Source organism: Armigeres subalbatus, chromosome 1, assembly GCF_024139115.2.
Source record: "Armigeres subalbatus isolate Guangzhou_Male chromosome 1, GZ_Asu_2, whole genome shotgun sequence".
Taxonomy (NCBI): domain Eukaryota; kingdom Metazoa; phylum Arthropoda; class Insecta; order Diptera; family Culicidae; genus Armigeres; species Armigeres subalbatus.
In genome coordinates this window covers 318,468,475-318,493,456 of record NC_085139.1, presented here as the reverse complement: position 1 = coordinate 318,493,456, position 24,982 = coordinate 318,468,475, and the positions used below count along the sequence as shown (strand labels likewise).

At 42.3% G+C, this 24,982-nt stretch overlaps 3 protein-coding genes across 8 annotated transcripts in view; 2 read left to right on the top strand and 1 right to left on the bottom strand.

Moving 5' to 3' along the window:
• The window catches only part of LOC134207982 (acetylcholine receptor subunit alpha-like), a 68,976-nt gene extending 62,006 nt beyond the window's left edge, over positions 1-6,970 (top strand). For all 6 annotated transcript variants that reach the window (XM_062684088.1, XM_062684090.1, XM_062684086.1 and 3 more), the window contains one exon: positions 5,161-6,970. In XM_062684088.1, coding sequence (XP_062540072.1) covers positions 5,161-5,352 — 192 coding nt within the window. In that variant the 3' untranslated portion in view covers positions 5,353-6,970. The remainder of the gene's footprint in view (positions 1-5,160) is intronic.
• Positions 6,971-14,131: 7,161 nt separating this feature from the next.
• Positions 14,132-17,458, top strand: LOC134218126 (gametogenetin-binding protein 2-like). Its single transcript, XM_062696998.1, has 6 exons — positions 14,132-14,227; positions 14,285-14,441; positions 14,514-15,086; positions 15,144-15,322; positions 15,380-16,232; positions 16,291-17,458. Exons 2-6 carry the CDS (start codon positions 14,346-14,348, stop codon positions 16,480-16,482), a joined length of 1,893 nt encoding a protein of 630 aa, XP_062552982.1. The 5' UTR covers positions 14,132-14,227; positions 14,285-14,345; the 3' UTR covers positions 16,483-17,458.
• A 2,988-nt stretch (positions 17,459-20,446) lies between these two features.
• LOC134207981 (type-1 angiotensin II receptor-associated protein) lies at positions 20,447-22,120 on the bottom strand. The gene is made up of 3 exons (XM_062684085.1): positions 21,453-22,120; positions 21,255-21,401; positions 20,447-21,190 (listed from the first exon to the last, which is right to left on the bottom strand). The coding sequence occupies exons 1-3, from the start codon at positions 21,495-21,497 to the stop codon at positions 20,927-20,929; spliced, it is 456 nt and encodes a 151-aa protein (XP_062540069.1). The 5' UTR covers positions 21,498-22,120; the 3' UTR covers positions 20,447-20,926.
• Between the last annotated feature and the right edge of the window lie 2,862 nt (positions 22,121-24,982).

Below are 24,982 nucleotides of genomic sequence, written 5' to 3'. Positions count from 1 at the left end.
AAGCCGTGCGGTAAGATGCGCGGGCTACAAAGCAAGACCATGCTGAGGGTGGCTGGGTTGGATTCCCGGTGCCGGTCTAGACAATTTTCGGATTGGAAATAGTCTCGACTTCCCTGGGCATAAAAGTATCATTGTGTTTACGAATGCGGAAATGGTAACTGTAACTTGGATTAGAAACCTTGCAGTTAATAACTGTGGAAGTGCTTAATGAACACTAAGCTGCGAGGCGGCAATGTCCCAGTGGGGGATGTAATGCCAATGAAGAAGAAGGAGAAGTTACTAAGAGTAATTTACGATGGAATTCCTGTAGGAATTTTTGAAGGTATGCAAGAAAGATCTTCTGGATCGAATTAATTCCTAGGGGTATCTTTTTACGAAAAAATATTTGGATTTTATTTCGAACGAACTTTTGGATAAATTTATGAATGAATGAATACTCTTAAAAACATTTGTGGAGAAATTTCCGATGCAACTCCTGAAGTAAATTCCTAAGGAATTCTTAAGAATATCCGAAGAAGTATGATGTTGGATCAACTGTAATCCCGATATTTTTGGGTTTATATTTTTGGCATAAAGTCGTCGCGTTGCGCTTTAGTGATTTGCGATAAGGCGAGAAAATACTTTTCGCTTCCCAGTGAAGCCGTCTTTCGAGATGGTGCATGGCTTCTGCCACACTGTTTTAGGGCTGAAGAAAGAAGATGTTGTGAGATTCCAGTTCCAGCATTGTTCCAGCTACCGCGGTGAACAATGTGCGTTCGCCAAGGTTAAAGACCTGATGGAACGTACACACGGTCAAGCAGTTTGACCAACATTGACTCCACCTCTCGTTTGTTCAAACATCCATCAAGTTTTGCCAGCAGCGGCACGAACAATCAATTTATTCGACCAACAATATCACAAACGAACGACCGAAGCGCCAACTTGAGCACCAACCATCAAAAAATATATGTGGGTTTGTGCAACTTCACTACAAATGCTCAAGCATGTTCGGCAAACCTTGACTCCACCCCCGACAACTCAAACCAAAATCAAACCGTTTTAATTATTTCCAACCGAGCCGCCAACTGTCAAATGGTTGGTCGAACAACTTCACACACGTTCAAACAAAGCAGCAACCGAAGTGTTTTCTTGGGGGCGGAGTCAATGTTCGTCAAACTGCTTGACTGGTGTGTACGTTGCATCATGTTCGCACAAAAATCGTGGACGAACACGACGAAAAGCATGAAGATGGAAGTGTGGAAGTGAAGGTGCACGACTTGCCGGAAAACGTTCCCGAAGAGAAGATCGTCGGTTTCCTCAGTGCGTTCGGCGAAATGATCTCGCTACGCGAGCTGACGTGGAGTGATGTTTTGAGATTGGTGGGATTCCCCTCGGCATATGGTACAATTCAGCGAACCATTGATTCGTGGGGCACGATCGATGGTCAGCAGGCGTACATCGTCTACAAGGGGCAGATTTCTTCATGCAAACACTGCAAAGAACAAGCCAACACTGGCACATCATGTGTGCAGAACAAGAAACTGCTGGTCTAGAAGAGCTACGCCAACGTGACGAAACAAACTGTGCCACGATCACAACCGAAGAAGACAATCGGCCAGACACCGGTCGGAGTGCGTACTGTCGCTCCACCACCAGCATCGCTGGAGGCCTTTCCCGAGCTGCCGAAGCCAGCGAGTCAGACCGAACCGTCTGGCTCATTAATTATATCAGTCAGCCAGCCACCGAGCATCGTTAGAACGACGTCCCCAAGCCCGTTGTTGAACATGCAAAGCGCTTGCAGTTCATTATCGTTCATCATCGTCGCGCACACAAACGTACAGCACCGAAGCAGTCTTAGCCAACTTGTTTAAAAAGCCTGTGACTCGATCGCAGAGCCGAACCACTGGTAACGAAACGAATGACTCGTCAACATCCACAAGAAGCGGGCGAAGCCGAGGACGTCCACCCGGCAAAAAGCAACGATGCGACGACGGTGACGACGAGCAGAGCGTAGAATCTCTTCCATAAATGGCTTTCATGTCGTACAACCTTGGATCCATCAACATCGGAACTATCACGAACCCCACGAAACTCCACGCTCTCCGAACCTGCGCAGTAGCCAAGGCCTCGATATCGTGTGTCTGCAAGAAGTCGAGAACGAACAGCTTTCCTTGCCTGGCTGTGTCGTTTTTGCTGCAGATCACACGAAAAGAGGCACCGCTGTTGCAGTGAAGGAGCACATCCAAGTCAACCACGTCGAGAAAAGCCTCGATAGCCGGCTGATCGCGTTGAGAGTGCACGACACGACAATTTGCAACATTTACGCTCCTTCCGGCACTGCACAGCACACTGCTAGAGAAGAGTTCTTCAATGGCACCCTGACCTACTACCTTCGCCACCCCACTGAGAACATCATCCTCGCTGGTGATTTCATCTGTGTGCTGCGAGCTTGCGACTCGTCCAGCCCGAATACAAGTCTCTCAAAGCAACCGTCCAGCAGCTGCATGACGCGTGGGAAAAGCTGTGTCCGCTTGACCCTGGGTTCACGTACGTCAATCGGAACGCGCAGTCTCGACTTGACCGTATGTACGTGAGCGCCGGCCTACGAAACAAGCTGCAGTCCACCTACACGCACGTTTGTTGCTTCACAGACGCTGACAGTACGACTCTGTCTCCCCCCACTGGGACACGAGCCGAGTTCCATTATAAGTGGCAATATTGGACCCGGCAGTGCAGGAACTAAGGGTCGTGGATGGAATGGTGGCTGTTGTACGCTAAGCCAAAAATCAAATCGTTTTTCAAGTGGAAATTTCGAGCCGCTTTCGAGGAATTTCACGATGCGCACCAGCGTCTCTATGCGCAACTACGGCTAGCGTACGACGGATATTACCAACACCCCGAAATGTTGACCACCATAAATCGCTTAAAAAGTGAAATGCTGGCACTACAACGGAACTTTTCCCACGCGTTAAATGAAACGCACCTGGCCGGAGAGCCCATGTCAATTTTCCAGCTGGGGGAAAGACGACGGAAAAAAACAACCATCACGCAGCTGCAAACTGCTGAGAACGAGATTGCAAATGGGCGACAAGCAATAGAAGCAAATCTGTTTGCTTTTTCCCCGGCCTCTACTCGGAAGAAGCAGCAGATAACAACGAGGACGGGTTTGTTTGCGAACGCGTTATCCCACCGGACGACCCACTGAACGGGAGATGCACAGAAGAGATCACGATGCCAGAAATATTATCTGCTATCAAAACAAGCGCAGCAAAACGATCACCAGGAGCCGACGGTAACCCACGAGAAATATATTAAGCTCTTTTAGTGGAATGTACGGAACCCACGAGAGTTGAACTTGCTTCTCAATGAAGCACTCGCCGGTAATCTTCCCCATGCTTTCGTGGAAGGTTTCATCGTACTGGTGAAAAAGAAAGGTGGAGATAAGACTGCCCGAGCGTACCGGCCCATTTCGCTGCTCGTACCGCCCATTTCGCTGCTAAACTTCTCTCCCGCATATTGAAAATCCGACTAGAGTGCGTAATGGAACGTACACACGGTCAAGCAGTTTGACCAACATTGACTCCACCTCTCGTTTAATCAAACATCCATCAAGTTTTACTAACAGCGACACGAACAATCAATTTATTCGACCAACACTATCACACACGAACGACCGAAGCTCCAACTTGAGCACCAACCACCAAAAAATATATGGGGGTTTGTGCAACTACACTACAAATGCTCAAACATATTCGAGGAAACTTGACTCCGCCCCCGACAACTGAAACCAAAATAAAACCGTTTTAATTTTTTCCAACCGAGCCGCCAACTGTCAAATGGTTGTTCGAACAACTTCACACGCGTTCAAACAAAGCAGTAACCGAAGCGTTTTCTTGGGGGCGGAGTCAATGTTCGTCAAACTGCTTGACGTTGCATAATGCAAGCTCACCGCGTTTTGAGTGACGGACAGAAAATGTTCGAACTCAGAGTGCAACATATTCCAAACCTCGCTCTGAAAGATCGGATCACCTATCTCTGTCATCACCGTCGCGCCGGTAAGCTCATCAGCTTCGATCTGGAGAACGCCTTCGATCGAGTGCGCCATTCATTCCTTTTCGACAGCATGCGGTCGCTCGGCTACAACGAGGAGCTCATCGCTCTTCTCGCGCGCATTACCAGTAGGTCTACATCCCGGATACTCATCAATGGGCGCCTCATTCGTCCGTTCGAGATTGCTCGTTCTGTGCGTTGTCCATGCACCTTTTCGTCATCTACCTTCATCCTCTGGTGTGCCGGCTCGAGCAAGTGTGTGGGGAGAATTTGCTTGTTGTCTACGCCGACGACTTCAGCGTAATCTTGACGTCACTGTGGCAGATCGAGGCGATAACGGAAGTCATTCCTCGTTTTGGTGTTGCCGCCGGCGCGCAATTAAATTTCCTTCGCAAACTATATACGGCTGATGACAACGCTGAACTGGAATGCGATGGTGGGAATGTTTGCACGGCAAATGTGGCTGCAATCTTTACGTAAACTCATACTGCATCAGAAGGTTATCACGCTGAACCCGAAAATTGTGGTACCTTTCTTCGATGCTGCCTCCTTTCGGCTTACATACGGCCAAAATCACGTCGTCGATGGGAACGTTAACATCAATTATATCATTGTTGGAGAGGAATAGTCGCCCGCGTTCCCATAATGCAACTGGCCCGAAAAAAGGGGCACGGTGGCTTAGGCTTGCAAGTCCCGGCGCTCAAAGCTAAAAGTTAATCAATTAATCGGCATATAACCGAGATCGATTCCATTCCTCGTTACAAATCCTTTATTTTCCATGCAAATCCTCGCCCAGCAATTCCAATGGATAATCTCTTCCTCCATCGAGATAGAAAATCTGTCGGGCCGATGGTAAAGTTATTTTTCGAACTCTCCGGGGGCAATAAGAATTGGAGCCATGGGGAGCACCCGGGTCCGGCCCGTGGGCCGTACGTCGGGCAGCCCTGAGATAAGGAATAACAATTGTTGATCAAAAAGCGGATTAAGTGAATAACTGACTTTCACATCAATAAAGAGAACAAAAAAAAAGAAAGTTGATCATCACTAGTTGTTGAAGAACCTGCCCGTGTGGTCGTGTCTCTGATTTATACTCACAGTGCCATTTATTCATCACTTTAATTCCTCAAACAGGTGAAAGAGGACTGGAAATATGTGGCGATGGTACTGGATCGATTGTTTTTGTGGATCTTCACGTTAGCGGTACTGGCCGGAACCGCCGGTATAATTCTGCAAGCACCAACGCTTTACGACGATCGGATTCCAATCGATAAAACATTCGACGAACTGGCCACATCAACAGTTGTGCGCTGTCCACCACAATAGCAAACAGGGAGCAGCTTGGAAACACTGTTGATCTTATTAGGATGTGCTGTAGGAATGAGTGTTTGCGTTTTGATGTATGAAAGGGTATTTAATGGTAGGTTTTTGTAGTATTAAAACTTCATAGAAACAACGAATACGGCCATTATGGAAATAAACATCATTTGCGTTTCTGAAGAACGGCATTGACAAATATAATAGTAGTGCAATATTAAAATAAAAATAGGAATCTTTAATTTCCAAACTCAACCGGACAAAATAAGTTCATTACATCAAAGGTTCTCTTTATTGAACCCATCTTATTCTCTACACTTTTTCGTATGCGTTACATTTCTTGAAAATTATTTTAACAATTTGTGCATCTACAACTCATGTTTTAGAAAAAAAATGAAAAACGTTAACAAAATTCACGGTTATAACAATTCCAAATAAGTGATAAAATGGCCTACTGTTCCAGCAACTTTACAGAAGATTGTTATTATTGACATTATAGCACAGAAATTACATGTTAAATGATCATTATAGCATGCATAAGCGTGCCATAATGTAAATCAATATAACTTACTTGTAAAAGCAAATTATGCTCAATTATACTTGTTGTTCTGTAGATCGCTTAATAACGCGCATAAGTTTGAATACTATAAGTTTTCTTTTCATATTTTATGGAAACACTTCCCACAACCGTTTTTTTTAGTTCGTTGAGTATTGTAAAACAGTTTTTCATCTCAGAAACAGTTAACAATTATGTACATTTATCTTACTTGAAGTTTTGGCTGGTCCACTAGGATTATGGAAGGATTACCAATCGTTTTTCTTGTATTTTGAATTCAATGAAAAAAGAAAGAAAAAGATCTGATGACAAAATGCTCAATTATCCATCAGTGTGAGACTGCGAAGTACCACTATCTCAAATTTTATCCTTCATGTATAGAATTTTTTACTTCATTACCTTTACTCCAAATTTCCAAAGTGGTCTTTTATAAAATTACGTTGACCTCACAACCGATAAACCTTGCCGATAGTCCATTGCACTTTAATTTCAGTAGTGTGTATGAGTGATATTAGAACAAAAAATATAGGTAGGGATAGTCTACTCATATGATTTGAAGAAGAAGGAACATTTATGTAATTAATAAATGCAATAACTGCCAGTAGATATTTCCTAACTCATTGTTTTAACGAAATCAAAATATTAAAGAACAGACAAACTATTAATTGGTATGTTCAAGATGAAATAATTTTATAACAACCACTATTTTTTCTAACAATGTATTTAATTCTGGACTATAAACCAAACTCATTGATCATTTTCTCATATTCTATGAAAAACAAGTACATATGTTCGTCTCTGATTAAGTTCTATTCTACGACACGAATAAAAGCATATGGCTTTACGGGAATAGTCAGTGTGACATCAAACATGAAAACGTTAACATAGATTGTAGGAACACATAATAGAGAAAAAAAATTAGGAATATTTATAAAAGCCAAGTAAAAACAAATTACTGCTAAATCAAATAAAATAACACATCATACTTTTCGAAAGAAAGTAGCAAAACACATAACAAGAACATCGGTGTTGATTGTTAAGCTAAGTTTGTTGAATAAACAGCATTTCCAAACGAAAGGAGTTTTTACTGTCCGAAAGACAACATGTGTAAATAGGGTAGAGAACCATTTGGGCAGCACACCCTATTCCCGTCAGCAACGATCATTACTCGAGCGTATTACAACCGAATTACTTGTTTTTTAGTACATGGTTATGTCGTTTTCGTTTATTCCGAACGGTGTACACCGGCGGTGCAATATTTGCCACCGCAAATACGAACGGTTTGGGTGCAACTTTTTGACTGCCAACACATGTTTTCGGTGGTGTTAGTGATGTCGTCAATCAAATTTATCGAGTATCAAATAGCAAGTAAATATTATTAAGATTTATGCAATGATTATATTTTTGTTTTGTTTTCAATGTTTTTTAATATATACTTCATATTGCACAAATTTTGTAATTTAATTTGGCAAATTGAAAACGTAAAAAATAGTTTCTTATGCGTTAATAACATATTTGAATGTAGAAAAATCTTCAAAAAAACAAAGGGCCCTTGTAGGATTTGATAAATTTTGAATGGTAGAAATTTATAAAATCTAACCGTGAGAAAGCTACTGAATTCCAATCATATTATTTGGTTATATTTATTTGAAAGCTAGTAAAATCGACGATTTATTGAAATACCGCCATCGGGGGTAACGATGGGTTAGGATTTAGGATTGCTGTTACTGACAACCAAGAGGTCAATAAACGAAATCGAGAGAAAATATGAGAGAACATATTACACAATACATTTATATTAATAGTAGAAAAATTCAGATATGGTATGATGCAAGTTTTAAATTGAAGTCCACCTTAATAAAGACAAAAGACACTATTTATCATTGCTAAAAAATGATATGATGCGTAAAACTGATTGAAGTTAAAACCAATAAAAACACTGTTCTTGACCGCATATGTGCAAATTTAAATTATTTTTTGATTTTAGCATAGTTATGTAAATCGACTATTAATTTGAGATCTATTTCAAAATTTCACAGTTAAAATCTATTAGATCATGTCAATATTCGTTTGAAAAAGTTAAAATAGACTGACTAATCGATTTACTACATTATTGAAATTAAACATTGAGTAGAAATAATAGGCTTTTTTATAACTATATAAATTTGCCAGGTAAAATTAAATACAGAAAGATTTTTCTATGAAAATTTAACACGTTCTGTGAAATTTGATCTCCTTTTTTAATGTCTACATACTTTTGTTGATTTTGATATATTTATTGGTTTATTTTAATCACTGATACTTGGAATAATTCATGACCATTATAACAAATTGTACATTTATAGAAAGTTCTTGGATAAAGATTTTGTGCAGCTTTTGATTCTACTTAAACAACATCGATACCAATTATTAAATATAATTTCAATGAGGCATAGATATCAGCAGATAATAAAATAAAAACAAAGCTACCCGAAAGACCTAATAAGAAACAGAATGGGAAACTTATGACAGCTCCGCATCGCACAAGTATTGGTGCCACGCGGTGCCTACCCACTACACTCGCTTCGGGCAGGGTGTAGATTTTTCTGCAACGGTGGCAAAAAGGTGCAATAATGGAACTGCACCGTTTTTAAAAACGAACGATTCCAGTGCAAGTTTGCCTACACCGGTGCAAGCGGTGCGAATAAACGAAAACGACATTAGTTTCTGCCGATATCTAGTGACGTACAAACAATCAAGCCATTTGGCTGGAACGCGGTCGAGTTATTAACGTTGCGGACGGGAATAGGGGGTGCTGCCCAAATGATCCCGCTCCCTAGTTCTTGTAAATAAAAGCGATGATGATCCCTTTTTCCAGAAAACAAGGAACGATAAAACGGAAGCTTGTGGTTCTTCAAGCTCCCAAAAAGATTGATAATGGCTTACTTCAATGCCGAAGACTGCCACTAGTTGGCAGGGTACGCGACTAGAGATGCCGCAAATTAATCGATTACTTCGATTAATCGATTCATCGTTGTGATAATCGATTAATTTTGAATCGATTATTACCCAACGATTAATCGATTCAATAATCGAGATGAATCGTGAGTAATCGATTAGTTACTAATCGATTAATCAGAATTTTACGACATCATAAGGATGTCGAAAATTAATTGATTATTTCGATTAATCGATTCATCGTTGTGATAATCGATTAATTTTGAATCGATTACTATACAATGATTAATCGATTCAATAATCGACAAGAATCAAGAGTAATCGATTAGTAACTAATCGATTAATCGGAATTTTACGACATCTCTATACGCGACAGCCCAATGAAGAATGGTGGAGACTAGCAACCCTATAACCAGAGACCGGCGGAGTGAAAAACTGTCGAATTGGCAACATATGAAAATGCATGAAAACGCGGAAATAATACTGACACCACTTAAACTTTTTGCTTGCTTCTTATGGATGCGAAAAGTAAACAAGTCGAATTGGAACCGCTTTTGACGGATCGATTGGAAATTTCCAATGGCGTCTTCGCCGATCTCTTATTCTAGTATTTCTAGTGGAGATGACGTGTCGAACTGGTAATTTAGTATTTAGAGACTGGTCTGCTCTGGTGAGTGTGCACCAACAACACCTAAAGGACAAAGATGCGAAAGAAAGTCCCTTGGTAGTCGGGGTCCCCAGTGCGGAACTGATGAAACAAATTAGCAGAGCAGCCCATAACAAAATGTTGAAGAAACGACGGGCATTATAAGTACTAAAAGCCTCTTTTGTAACCCGGGTTTTCTAAACCGGTATGATAAGTCCATCCCGTAAAGCCACTTTTCGGACATCCCGAGGACTGCGATATGGGCAATAAAAAAGATATTTTAGTTACTAGATAAAGATTGTCGCTTCGGTTCCCTTTGTTTTGCTGTCCGAAACATGTGTGGTACATACCTGTCAAATCGTATGGATTTTCCTTCTTTGACATTAAGCTCCCCTATCCTCGCCAGCAAAAGATGTTCCGGACAGCGACGACAGCGAGCGGCCGTCAACGAAGCCGGCTTGATAACTTCCCACGAACTCATTCACTAATGGTGATAGACGACGGAAGATGATCTCGGATATCACTTTGTAGGCGGCATTAAGAATGGTGTGGTGATCGCTCGAAAGTTCTCACACTCCAGCTTGTCGCCTTTCTTGTAGATGGGGCATATAACCCCTTCCTTCCACTCCTCCGGTAGCTGTTCAGTTTGTGCAGGCAAGTGGCCAGCTTTTCCAGGCCCATCTTGATGAGCTCAACTCCGATACCATCCTTACCAGCTGCTTTATTGGTCTTTAAGGCAGCCTCACACCTCGGGAATTTGGTCCGCGGATTTTTTCCCCTTGTATTTTTACATATGCGATGTTTTCGGGATTTGGGCACGGAAAATCAAAATCCCGCCCCCATTTAAAATACACGGGGACCAAAATCCAGCGGAAATTTTTCCCGAGGTGTAAGGTAGCTTTTAGCTGTTGGATGGCATCCTTAACTTCCCTCAAGGCTGGTTGGCTTCCATCGTCCGCTGAACTGACGAAGTCAACTCCTCCGCTTCCTTGACTTTAACTGCCCGTACTCTTAGCGCCATTCAAATGTTCCTCGTAATGCTGCTTCCACCTTTCGATCACCACACATTCGTCAGTCAAGATGCTCCCATCCTTTTCCATGCACATTTCGGCTCGCTGCACGAAGCCTTTACGAGATGCGTTAAGCTTCTGATAGAACTTGCGAGTTTCTTGAGATCGGTACAGCTGTTCCATCTCCTCGCACTCCGCTTCTTCCAGGCGGCGTTTCTTCTCCTGAAAAAGGCGGGTCTGCTGTCCCCGCTCCCGTCTATAACGTTCCACGTTCTGCCGGGTACCTTGCTGCAGCGTGACCACCCGCGTTGCGTCCTCCAGAATCTGTCTGCACTATTCGTCGAACCAATCGTTCCGTCGACTTCGTCCCACATACCCGACGTTTTTCTGCGCTGCGTCGTTAATGGCTGCTTTAACTATATTCCAGCAGTCCTCAAGATGGGCCCTATCGAGTTCTCTTCCGGCAACGCTGCCTCGAGATATTGCGCGTATGCAGTGGCGACATCAGGTCGCTTCAGTCGCTCTAGGTCGTACCGCGGCGGTCGTCGGTACCGAACATTGTTGATGACGGATAGTTTTGGGCGCAGTTTCACCATCACCAGATAGTGGTCAGAGTCGATGTTAGCGCCACGATATGTCCTGACGTCGATAATGTCGGAGAAGTGCCGTCCATCAATCAGAACGTGGTCGATTCTGTCTGCAGTGGTGATCTCCAGGTGTACCGATATGGGACGCTGTGTTGGAAGTAGGTGCTGCGAATGGCCATATTCTTGGAGGCGGTGAAATCAATTAGTCGTTTTCGTTCGTCAGCCGGTGAGCGCTGAACTTCCCAATAGTCGGTCTAAACTCCTCTTCTTGGCCAACCTGAGCGTTCAAATCTACTATGATGATTTTGACGTCGTGGCTGGGGCAGCTGTCGTACTCACGTTCCAACGGAACTCGAAGTGAACGGAATACAGTTTTAAAGCTAGCGAATTAGAAGAAGTTGAAGTGAGAGTGTTTGTGGAAGAAGACCAGGCGTAGAGGACGTCAGGTAACTTAAAGTGGCTGTTTCCGGAGACAGAAGCTGATCCCAGCATTTTCTCCTTCCCAGAACCCCGCCGTTTTTATGGTAAAACCCTTGGTTAAACCCCATCGAGAACCGCCTTCCTACCCAGGTTCCATTGTCGGCCTGATTCGGCATTGTTCCGACGATAGCCGTTCGGCCATCTTATTGGTCGTTTTGGACCGCGGCAAGGAGCGAGGGAGATCCCCAAGCCACCCCGGCGTTACCACCGGTAAGCCGCATCGAGCCGAGTCGTCGGCAACAAACGGAGGAAAGTGTCAGCCACCGACGCTACGTAGGCCGTTGAAGGGCGAAGGAAGTAAAGATTCCGTACCGAGGAGGAAGAAAGCCGCCGTCGCCAGCGTGAATGCCCTGCATCGAAGGTTGAAGACAAGGAAGGACGGAAGGAGAGCTAGGCAGAGGGCGAGGAAGGACAGGAGTTGAAAAAGGAAGAAGTGAAGTGGTGGAGTGCTGCCAGGAAGAGGGGCCCCGAGGAAGACAGGTTAGCTAGACTTAAGAAAGTGAAAGAGTGGAGAAAATAAAGTGTCGCATTGTGAAGCTCTGTGGTTTTCCCTACATTTTGATTGCGAGAGTTCCCTGCCCGCGGGTAGCTTGATGTGAGCGTGCCGACCCTGAGGCCATTGATTCAGGGAGTCTCAGCATAGCTCAGGCCATACTTACCCAATTATTAATCGAAATTGATTGGCTTTTTTCGGTGACGATGAAATCAAAAAGGCATTTTTCACATTACGCGTTTCGGCCTACTATTCTTCAGCCATCATCAGACGTAATTCGTTAATGCGACCGTTTCCCTTCCTCTGTCAAACGCACCGACAAACGACTAAACAAACTAAATCGTCGGTGCGTGCTGAATTTGGGTCACTTTGACATAATTCTGGGTAGGTCCAGGTTAGCGTGTAGAGATATGCGCTTTCACATATCTCTAAACGCTAACCTGGACCTACCCAGAATTATGTCAAAGTGACCCAAATTCAGCAAAACCGTGGTTACTCTAATTTGAGTTCGGGTACCTAAACTCAAATCTGGGTAACAGTACAAGCGAATATGATATACTGCGCGGCGTTTCTAGTGTTCCCAAATGGGTACTTGCACAAAACTTCACGCGGCGAATGACTGTCGAAAGGTACGGCCGCGCCAAACGATACACCGCAATGCTATTTACCCATAAGAATCAAGTAAACGGGGTGCAGAAAGTGCGGCGGTACCTTTCATTAAGGGTTCGCCGCGTGCAATTTTGAGAAAATCAGGCAATATTGTAAGCCAATCGAGCATTGAGAACTGTCAAAACGTGAGTCAAATGAACGTTGTTATTGTTGCAGATTGAGACGAGGTTGAGAGGTATTGAGATAGATTTTAAGAAAAATTCCATCGAATAAACCATTTGTTTTACGTTCGCGAGTAGAAGTAATCTGGTTTATGTCGTGTGCCCCCGAAAACGCGAGCACTTTGAAACTTGGATTCCGTCAGGAGTGACCTTAAACACTGTTAGTGGACAGACAAACATATTCCAAATTGTTATCAAATGCAAAGTCATATACAAGCTTCAACATTTTGCGCTGAGGCAAGTGCTGGAAGCGTTTGCTAACAAAAGTAAAAGCGTTGCTAAATCATCGGGAAAAGTATTTGCATATATCTCTCATTATACACGGAGAATCTCGATTTACCCATTAATGGGTACTTTTATTTGCTATCTCTTTCTGTCTGCAGAAAAATTTACCCATTTTTTGAAGTTCAGCGGGTTCATTAATGGGTTATGCCGCCGAACTTCAAAAAATGGTTAAATTTTTCTGCAGAGAGAAAGAGGTAGCAAATAAAAGTACCCATTAATGGGTAAACGAAAATCTGAGTTTAATTCACCCAACCTCGATCATCCGTACGGGAAGCCAAAATTGGGTTGTTTAGGGGTATATATGTTTTTACATATTCTGAATTAGCATAAAAAACTGAGCCTAACCCCAATTTTTCAGAATTTTTGGAGCCCCGGAACTATTTTTAATTTGCATTTTAAATTTTCATGGGACTAAAAATTTGTTCTTATGCTGCATGGGCCAACTGTCATTCTATAAATATAATGTTAGTGTCATTCTATCGATTGAAATGACTTATTGTTTGCAGTACAAAAATGTAAATAAAAGGTTTACAAACAAAATAAAAATATGTTGGGGATAATAAAAGCATGCTCTTTACGTTGAACTGAAGAAAATCTCATATTTTTGCTCAACAACTAAACAAAGCAAGTAGGGTCGAAGTAGTTTGCCTTTACTCCCATGTTAAAAAAAAAATACCCAATAGAAAATTTATTTACCCAAATGTAAGTTTAATTCACTCAATTTCGACCTCAGGTAATAAAACTCAAAATTGGCTTCCCGTATTGAACTGGCGTCTTTGGATTGTTTGGCTCTTTTCTTTTTGACAACAGAAGAAAGAGTGGATGAAAGAGAAGAGAAAAAATAATTTAAAAATAAGTTTTAAAAAACTCAACGCTGGGTACTTTTTTTCTTCCGTGTATAGTTATTTCAGATTAGCGTGCAGGTTAGCGTTTTGTACTAAACAGTCCTATGCAGCATTGCTGTCCACCTCTACTTTCCATTCATTGTGTCTCTTTCATTCATTGTAGATGTCTCTCCATCGTAGATTTTGACATTCATTAAAATCACCATCGGAACGACGTGTGTGTGTACATTTTTGAAGAGTTTTCTTTAATAATTTCTGAATTTATCATACAGGAAAGTTGAATTTTCTTTTAAAAGTGATTCTCGTGTCAGCAACATCGCAGTAAACTAAAGTATGGCCAAATTGACGTACGTTTACCGATCGGATGAGATGAATTGCGTTAAAGTATCAAAACGGCAGCTGCCTTTGATTGGAGGAGAAAATTTGATGGTAATTTATTTGTGCTCATGAATCCTTTGATTTTTCTGTTTAATTCCTTATTTCCATTGTGTAATCCATTAGATGCTGATGGATTTAAACTCCAAAGGATTAGTATTCGATCAGCCACTAGTTAGAGGGCAAGAGCTAGATGAATTTACTAGGAAATATAGAGTCTTAACTCCTGCCGAGTTGCGACTATCTCTGAACGTACCAACCATAGAATTTACGTCAGTTCTCAGCCAAAATGTGCCTTGCGTTGGATGTCGCCGAAGCGTTGAAAGGCTATTCTACCAATTGATGCTTTCCGGTCATCCAACCCTTGATCCAATCGTTATCACAGGAAAAGGTGTTCTAACCATTAGTGAAGAAAAAATGAAGTCTCCACAGGCAGTCTGCACTTTGCTTCACAAGCACAAGTTGGTGCTGGACGAGCTGCTAGATAACCAGTTCCGGAATAGGAAAAGTTCACGGTGCAATTTACATTCGTTGGATTCGTTTCGATCCCGTCCATTTTCGGAGACATGGAGGGATGTATGGAACTGCATGAAACAGCAATGCAAAGATGAGCTGGCCGTGATTGAATCATCCGAACTGCATGCGACGCTTGATGCATATTTGAAGAAGCATAAATTCTGTCAGGAATGTCGAACAAAGGTATAAAACCATTTAATGATTTGTTGGTTTGGAAGCATAACCAGAACTTTTTTATAGGTTGAAAAGGCATATTCTTTGTTAGTAGATGAAAGTAATCCTGCAAAAGAAAAGGGATACGCTGCTCATTTATATTCCGGAATCAAACGATGCTTATCAGACAAGCACATCCATTTACAAACTAAACTAGATTATATTGATAGTCTAATTAAACGTGCAGAACCGGAACTTAACGGAAGGTAAATTTTTCTTTTTCACTCTAAAGAACATTGATAGACATTCTAATAAATTTTCAGGAACTCAAGGCACCGGGAGCGACATGCAAAAACGTTGGAAATTGCTCAAGAAGAAGTACTCACTTGCATCGGGATGTGCATCTACGAAAGACTTCGACGAATTAGTGTATGTCTGAGAGAAGAGGAAAATGCATGCCAAGTGCTAGCTGCCGTGGCAGTTCATGCTCTGAGTCGTAGTTTCGATATGGCAGTTGAGAAGAAACAAGGAATCAGCAATTTAGAGCTCCTGTATGAAGAAATCAGTCGCGAAGAACGATCTAAAGAACACAAGAAGGAGCAGAAGAAGTTGAAGAAGCGAAAGAAGCGCAGCGAAAAGAAGCCCACGGATGCTTCCAATAAAATGGTTGAACGGGATTCCAAAATCTACTCGTGTTCACCGGATGATATAGAAGACGATGATGAGGAAGACGACAGTCGTGTGATTCTCTGCGATGGAACTATAGTCGATGCTGGTCTTGAATCTATTATCGGAATGAAGAAAAATCAAGCTGGTGTAACGAAAGAGGATGTAATATTGCAAGAATGTTCGTCGTGCCAAGAATCCAGCATCGATAAGTTTTCAACGACCGATGCGTGCACAAGAACATCCTACGACGGTGGCTACTCTTCAGAGCCACTTCACACTGAATCATCAAACATTTCCTCAAACATAGATTCAACAACATCGAGTTTGGTAAGCACTCCGGAAGGCTCTGAGGTAGCATGTTCCGATGGGTTATGTAACCATGGTGGAATAATAAACTCACTAAATAAATTTGTGCGATCGCCGAGCTTTGGTGGCGATGCATTACGGTCAAACAGCTTCATGCAGAGCTCTACGCCAGGGGTGCCAATGACATTGCAGGAAATGCTGGTAAGTTGTTTTGGAGCAAATCAAATTTAAGGATATTGGTCCATGGTTTTTATTGTAGGATAAATCATCAACCGAAGACGACGATGCGGAAAACGATGTCATCCCTAATGAATGCATACTGGAGTTTAAATCTCGCAGTAATGTAATCAAAAAGCAAAGAGAAGCCCTTCGCCAACAGCTTTTAAACAATTTCAAGAAATTATGTGTAAATCACTGCAAGAAGGAGGAGCTGAAAAATATGTCTAACTAAGCCGAATCGTTTCGACGGTTGTATGACAAAATGCGGAATGCCCTTCGGTGGAATTCCATTTCGTGGATTCTCCTTTCGCGAAACGACCTGATATGCGAAAAATCATAAGGCGGAATGGATCAATTGCGAAAATATCCCCATTTTGTGGAAATTATGTTTTCTATTTCGCTGATAGGTTACTGAATGTAAACGCAAAACTCCTGCGTTTTTAGTTACACAACATATTTGAAAATTATTTCCTATTTTCGGCAAATATTTTAAATTTGCATTAAAAGAAGGAATCCTTCTTCTTCTTCTTGTTGACATTACATCCACCACCGGTACATTGCCGCCTCGCAGCTTAGCACTTCCAAGTTATTAACTGCGAGGTTTCTGAGCCAAGTTACCATTTTTGCATTCGTATATTATGAGATGAGGCTAGCACGATGATACTTTTATGCCCAGGGAAGTCGAGAAAATTTCTTAGACCGGCACCGGAAATCGAACCCAGCCACCTTCAACATCTTTGTAGCCGTGCATCTTATCGCACGGCTAAGGAAGGCCCCACAAGGAATCCGTATTTGCCTTCTATTCCAAATTGGTTCATTGCAAATAGCGTATTCTTTTGAAAAAAATCGAATTTTTCAATATTTCTTTACATTAAATGGCAGTTGATGTTGATCATTTTTAGGTTTGGAGCTTTTAACAATTTTTGACATCAGCCACTCGTAGAGCATGCTGAAAACTGTAGTAAGACTCCCAATGGAAAAATATATACAAAGAAAACATAAATTCTACAAAATGGGTAGTACTGGGAGATATCATTCCGCGTCTTATGTAATTTCCGCGAAGTACATCATTTCACGAAATGTCGGGGTTTCTGCGAAATGGAATTTTGCTAAATAACCGTAATTTGGCATGCAATCGTTTTAACTTTTAATGAAAATGTCTGATAATTTGTATGCTTTTTCCAATAAAAGAATTATTTGAAAGCGGGGTTTTCTTTGTTTTATTTGTTACGGCAAAAGGGCCATGTAGGGGAGAACATTTCCGTTTTTGGCCTTTCTCCATGGTTTCTCACGAATAAACTTATATGATGAGTTCGCTAGCTAGTGCAAAAGGCCGCATTGACCTATCCCGGAACCTCACGGAATGCCTCGAGGAACCTGTAGAGTCTGTAAAAGATATTTCGCATTACCATCATTAAGCTCATGGAATCTACACCAACATTTAAAATGGGCAGACCAGCCAAAATTTATTCTTTTCAGTTCTATGTCTGTATATATGAAGCTATGTGTGTAGACGAGGAAAGAATAAATGAACCGTTTGTTTGAGAAACTTTTGCGCAGGCCCAATAAGCCGCCTTTAAAAACAACCATTACGAACGGCATAGAATATAATACGACTCGATACAATCGGCAACGACCTAGGCGCGAATAAAGGATCACGATTGGAAACTTGGAACATGGAACTGTAAGTCGCTAGGCTTCGCAGGTTGCGACAGGATAATCTACGATGAATTACATCCCCGCAACTTCGACGTCGTGGCGCTGCAGGAGATTTGCTGGACAGGACAGAAAGTGTTGAAAAGCGGGCATCGAGCGGGTACCAGGCGGGATTTATGGGTGAACGCTCTACCACGGACCAGGTGTTCGCCATACGTCAGGTATTGCGTAAATGTCGCGAACACAACGTGCCTACACATCATCTACTTATCGACCTCGAAGCCGCATATGATACAATCGATCGGGACCAGCTATGGCAGCTAAATGCACGAAAACGGATTGCCGGATAAACTGATACGGTTGATCAAGGCGACGATGGATCGGGTGATGTGCGTAGTTCGAGTTTCAGGGTCATTCTTGAGTCCCTTCAAAACGCGCAGAGGGTTACGGCAAGGTGATGGTATCTCGTGTCTGCTATTCAACATCGCTTTGGGGGGTGATACGAAGGGCAGGGATTGACACGAGTGGTACGTTTTTCACGAAGTCCGTCCAGTTATTTGGTTTCGCCGACACGTAACTTTGAGAGGATGTAAGAAGCCTACATCAGACTGAAAAGCGAATAGGATGATAGGAAGAGGCTCAAGAGAGGGACAACGTAAGCAACCCACCACGAGCTCGTATTGGTGGTGACGAAATCGAGGTGGTTGAAGAATTCGTGTTCTTGGGCTCACTGGTGACCTCCGATAGCGATAACAGTAGAGAAATTCGGAGACGCATCATGGTAGGAAATCGTACGTACTTTGGACTCCGTAAAACGCTCCGATCGAATAGAGTTCGCCGCCGTACCAAACTGACTATCTATAAAACGCTTATTAGACCGGTAGTTCTCTACGGAAACGAGACCTGGACGATGCTCGTGGAGGACCAACGCGCACTGGATGTTTTCGAACAGAAAGTGCTGCGTACCATCTATGATGCGTTGCAGATGGCGGACGGTACGCGGAGGAGGCGAATGAACCACGAGTTGCATCAGCTGTTGAGAGAACCATCCATCGTTCACACCGCCAAAATCGGAAGACTGCGGTGTGCCGGGCACGTAGCCAGAATGTCGGACAGTAATCCGATGAAAATGGTTGATGATGAAAATTTGATTCTGAAAATCTGAGATGATGATTCTGAGATTCTGAGTTTTTAAGATTCTGAAATTCTGAGATTTTTATCCTCAGTCTGAGATTCTGATTTTGAGATTCTAACTTTGAGATTCTGAGTCTGAGACTCTTATTCTGAGATTTTGACTCTGAGATTCTGATTGCAGCTCCCGAGTAAGGGGGTGAATTGTGCAGGTTCCAAAAGGGTCCTGGCTGATATTCTCAGCACGGGTGTCCAATAATGTTTCCGTTAAACATGGCGTATCCGTTGCTAAGTGTTTAATCCCGAATTGTTTGTTTTTTGGCATGCCGTCATACCAGGGCTGCGACACGTAGCCACATGACGGAGCCGCCCTCTTAGAAATAGATGGAAAGGCACCGTTTGTCTTCTTCAGCAGCACCCTGTGGATCGCTGTTATGAATCGACCAACGACCTAGACCTACGAAGAAATCCCAAAACACAGTTTCTGAAATATGTTGACCGACCGAACATGAATGTTGGAGCTTAAATCTAAAGTTTTTCACAAACTATGTAAGAAGTTTCGGAGTTTTTACATTATCCTCCACATACACTGTAATGTACTTACTTACTTGATACTTGATGATCTACAGCTCTTCGACGAACCTACGCCGAATGGAGTATCCTTCTCCACTGGACTCGATCCTGGGCCAATCGCTTCCAGTCGCCCTGAACGTTGAGCACACTCACTCAGGTCTTCAACTGCAGAAAGCCATCGTGCACGCGGCCTTCCACGAAGCCTGCGGCCTCTTTCGGGTTCTCTACTAAATATTATCTTAGCTTGGCGTTCTTCCGGCATACGAACAACGAGTCCAGCCCACCGTGTTCTGCCGTGCTGTATAAGCTTAATAATATCCAGCCCTTTATACACCTGGTACAACTCGTGATTCATGCGACGCCGCCAGATACCGTTCTCCTGTTTACCGCCGAGAATTGTCTGCAGCACCTGACGCTCAAACACTCCGAAAGCTCTCCGATCAGCCTCCTTACCAACGTCCATGTACTTCGTTTTGCTGGTATTGAACGTGAGGAAGGACTCTTCAAGCAGTCTCACTCTGTTGAACAGGATACGGGACATAATTTTGTATACCGAATTAAGAAGGGTTATTCCTCGGTAATTGGCGCACTCCAGTATGTGCCCTTTCCTAGAGAGAGGGCAAATGAGGCCGTCCAACCAGCTAGCGCGCAATTCCTCGTCTTCTCATATTTTCGACATAATATGGTGCAGAACTTCATAAAGCATGTTTTCAATCGAAGTTCCGAATACATGGTCAAGAATCTGCAAAAACGGCAAAAAGAGCCTTCTTGACTGACTTATGACTTGTGATATTTTTTTTAGGAAAACGGAAATTTATATTAGAAGAAACAGATGATGAACTTATTATCTTATTATTTAATTATCAACAAAAAAATACGTTAATAAGAACTAAAAAACTGAAAATATATTAGGATAAATTATCTCAATTATTATTATTTATTATCGGATAATTACGCGGTTAGGGGATATCCGGTCCGATTTTTGATCAATCGGATCTCCCACACGAAAACTAAGGCGAAAAAATTCCGCTTGGTGCTGTTTGGCAGAATACCGGCCAGTTCCGCATTATTGTCACATTAGCCCGCAGCATAGAATCTAACTGTCAGCGTCATTCGCCTTGTCTTGTGCACGGAATACCGAATCGACCCGGATCGCAAAAATGTTGGTGCCCTGACCTGTTTGGCGCAACTTTAGCAAACAATAATTATAATAATAAATTATTATGGTTTAGTGTAGTTTCGCAAAAAATACGTGTTTTTACTTCGTCTATAACAATTATAAGCTCTTTACAAACCAATTACTTCTATTGAGATTCTCATGACAAAACAGTTGGTGTGAAAACCTGACGAGGTTGATCGATGTCTTCGTAACTCGATGGATTATTCCCATTGGACTCAGCTGTTAGAGCAAGCCGCCCTCCACGGTCCGTCAGTTCGCGATGCAACAGAAGACAGGAGAACGGTCGCAGTGCAAGATTGAAAATTACAAAAATAGCTGAGAGAATAGCTCCTTTGCTGGGAAAGTACAAGATGATTCCCGTCAAATCCAATAGGAATCCCAGTCCATTGATCCAACACGCCTGAAACAATTAAAAATATGCTCTTATCTAAATGGACCTTAAATAATATTCATTGGTCACTTACGATTTGAACGGCATCGGTTGATTGTTTCCAATGTATTGCCCAAAATAGTGATAATATAAAAAGCAGATTGTAAAAAATGTATGCCGAGGGTAACCAATAACTATTGAGCGCAGCAGCTATTAGAAATGTGTGAATAATAGCTACAACCTGAAAGCAATGGGATTTATTACGTATACAATACATAACAGATTGTCCTACCTTAACACGTATTTGCGGAGAGTTCAAGGCATTTTGAAAATCCATTTTTTGTCAAAATGTACCATCAACAGAGATATATGATATGCGTTTTATTTTACCCACCTACACAGCAAAACTAAAAAAAAACTTTTAAGGACAAACTTTCAGAATCCAAAAATGGCCTAACTTGCTCCACCTCACTTATTCGAGTACACTCGATTAATCTTCAGAACGATTTTTAATTAGTTAATATTTTTAATCTACACGCTTGTTTAGGACACCAAAAGCAAAACCAAAATAAACAAATGCAGTTGTCCGATGTTTCCTTATTGAGATAGGTGCTTCTAATAATGTGGAATGCACTACAGTTATTAGTTTGGATTCTGAACAGTTTCACCTTAACCCACTAGGAGGTGGATTCGTCACTCTCCTACAAGAATGACAATAAAAACAAAGAGAGCTGCTTCTGCTCACAAAGGTTCCGTGGAATGACTCAGTCCATCATATGGTCAGATTGAACAAAAATAATTTAATTTTGAGTGGATAAATCTTCCTAAGGAATTCAATTCTAATAACAGAGCAAAAGGAAAATGTTCACTGAAACGTTTTGCAAATAAGCGCACTTTTGATTCCTTTTCCGGAATTTGTGATGATATTCCATAAGAAGACAATTTCGTATACAATGTCAAATCCCAACAAGAATAAAAAATAAGGTGAAACCAATTACTAAACGTGAGCGTATTGGTGAACGGTAAAAATGTAAACATACACGGGACGAAGAACAAACACAGTGCAGCTATTTAGATCTTTACAAATATTTTTAACAACAAAATTATACATTTTCCTAAAAAAAAACCTGATTAATCCACCTATCGGTGTTTGTGCCTTTCGCGTACATTAGATACACTAAAAAAAGAGAGTGAGAATTTCTTAGCGTGTTTTTTTTTTGTATATAAATAGTATTTTGGCCATAACTTTTGATCCAACAGTCCGATCTGGCAAATATAGTATATTAACAATATAGTCCACTTCGTAAATCCCCATATATTAGGCAAGAGACAGCACATTAACACCATCTTGCGTCACAAAAGGCAACTAACGCCTGCGAAAATTACACTAATTTTACAATTTTTGAAAATTTGAATTACATTTTTTTAAATTTTATTTTTAAACTCAGATATCAAAATGGGGTCATGGGATGATTTCTAGCATATCATTTTGAAATGTTATGTTGCATATTGAATTATACGTTTAATTCCCCTCGGAATGTCTCTTCACTACATTGCTTGCCTTTTGTGACACCGCGGCGCTACTGCATTGTCTCTTCAAATCAGCCAGAGTGGACTATATTGGTAATAGAGTATATTTGGATCTGGCCAATTTTCAATAGGAAACAATGGAACAGATTCCCCGTCCCCACTTCCTGCGAACAAATCGGATCAAGATAAGTGCCTGAAAGATGAGTGTGTTTTATTTTGCGCACATACATATAGACACGCACACACATACACACAGACAGACATCATCTCAATTCGTCGAGCTGAGTCGATTGGTATATAACATTATGGTCTCCGGACCTTCTATCACAAAATCGTCTTGGAAGTGAATATATAGCCTTTTCGTTACACCTTGGTGTACGAGAAAGGCAAAAATGTAAGTTCATAGTGTGGCTCACTGTTCGAGCTAGTCAAACGGAAGGAAGTGAAGTTCATCTGATAATCAAGCGAAACTCACACGACAGTCACCAAAAACTGTCGCAAAAGTAGAATACAAAACAGAATGATTTTATTTCTCTTATTCTTGCCTACAAACGTTTTGATGGAAAGGTTAATCAAATTACACGCTAAACCAATAGTGATAAGTTTATCTCAACATCCCTCCTGAAACTCATTACTATTTAACTCCCAAAGTTAGGCCATGTTTTTCAAAAGAAGCTAACGGTAAACCCTTGGTCATTAGATCTGCTGGTTAATCCCCACTAGCTATGTATCTCACAGTAATCTTTCCGATGGCAACGCATTCCTTGATGAACTGAAGCTTTAAGAGCCCCGCACATAGCATACGTTTGCGTTGCGTTTGACAGTTTTCCCATGGGAAATGTGTCAACGCAACGCAAACGTATCCTATGTGCGGGGCTCTTTACATCGCTTCAGCTTCCGTTGTGGCGTGATGCCGACTCAGCAATTGCTATTGCTGACTGGTTGTCCTCAAATATGACGACGGGCTGCTTGTCACGAACTCCCAGTTCTTGAAACAACTTGGTTATCCAGAGAGCTTCGCAGATACAATCCGCCAGAGCACAGCATTCGGATTCCGTCGAGGACAGTGCGGTTGTTCGTTGCTTTTTGGTGCTCCACGAAGTTGTCGCACCGTAAATCTGGAACACGTAACCCGAAACGGAGTGGCGATCACCTTGATCGGTCGCCCAGTTGGCGTCCACGAGACCCACTATCTGTTCGGCTAATTCCTGTGGCTGGTAGATTAGACCATACTGCATGGTTCCTCTGATATAGCGCAGCAGTTTCTTCAGATGTGCCCAATGTTCTTGAGATGGGTTGCATTGGTCTCTGGTCTCTGCAGCTGTAGGTTGGCGCTTATCGGAGTAGGCGCCGGCTTGCACGAATCCATACCGAATTGACGGAGTACTGCTTCGGCATACCCCGGCTAACTCAGCTTCATAGTTCCTTTGGTGATATTCCGTTCGATTCTGATTCCCAGGAACATTTGCGCCTATCCTAGGTCCACGGTCCATACGGAATTCACGCTGCAGCATTTTCTTTACGATTTCCACTTGAGATATATCCTTGCAGATGTAGAGAACGTCGTCTACATATAGGAGCAAATATACCGGACCGGTCTTGCTCCGCCGAACGTACAGGCAGCTGTCCTCCGAGCAACGACGAAATCCAATTCTTGCCACAAATTCGTTGAACCTGTCGTTCCAGGCCTTCGAGGCCTGTTTCAGTCCGTACGTCGATTTGCTCAGTTTACAGACCTGGCCCCCTTCCTCAAATCCTTTCGGTTGCCGCATAAAGATATCCTCGGTTGGCTTACCATGCAGGAACGCAGCTTTTACGTCCATTTGGTGGACGACGAGATTTTCTTGGTTAGCCATAGCGAGCATCATGCGCACAGTGGACATGCGAATGACAGGGGAGTATGTTTTACCATAGTCATACCTGTAACGTTGCAACGAGCCTTGCCTTCCTTTTATTGATGGATCCGTCGAGGTTTGTCTTGAGTCGGGATACCCATTTACAGTCCACAGGTTTTCTACCCGGCTGTAGGTCAACCAGCTGCCATGTTTTGTTCTCGGCCAACGACTTCAACTCATCATCTATCGCTAACTTCCACTCCGGCCAATCAGACTGCAACTTCAGCTCCTCGATGGTCTCAGGTAGATTCCTAACGTAATTTTCTGCGTTGAGCGCATAGACTATACACGAGTAATCGTCCATCCTAGTGGTCCGAACACGCTGACTTCGGCGAATTTCCAAGGGATCTGATTCGCTCCTGTTCGGCTCCGGTTCATGCAGGCAATCATCGAACTC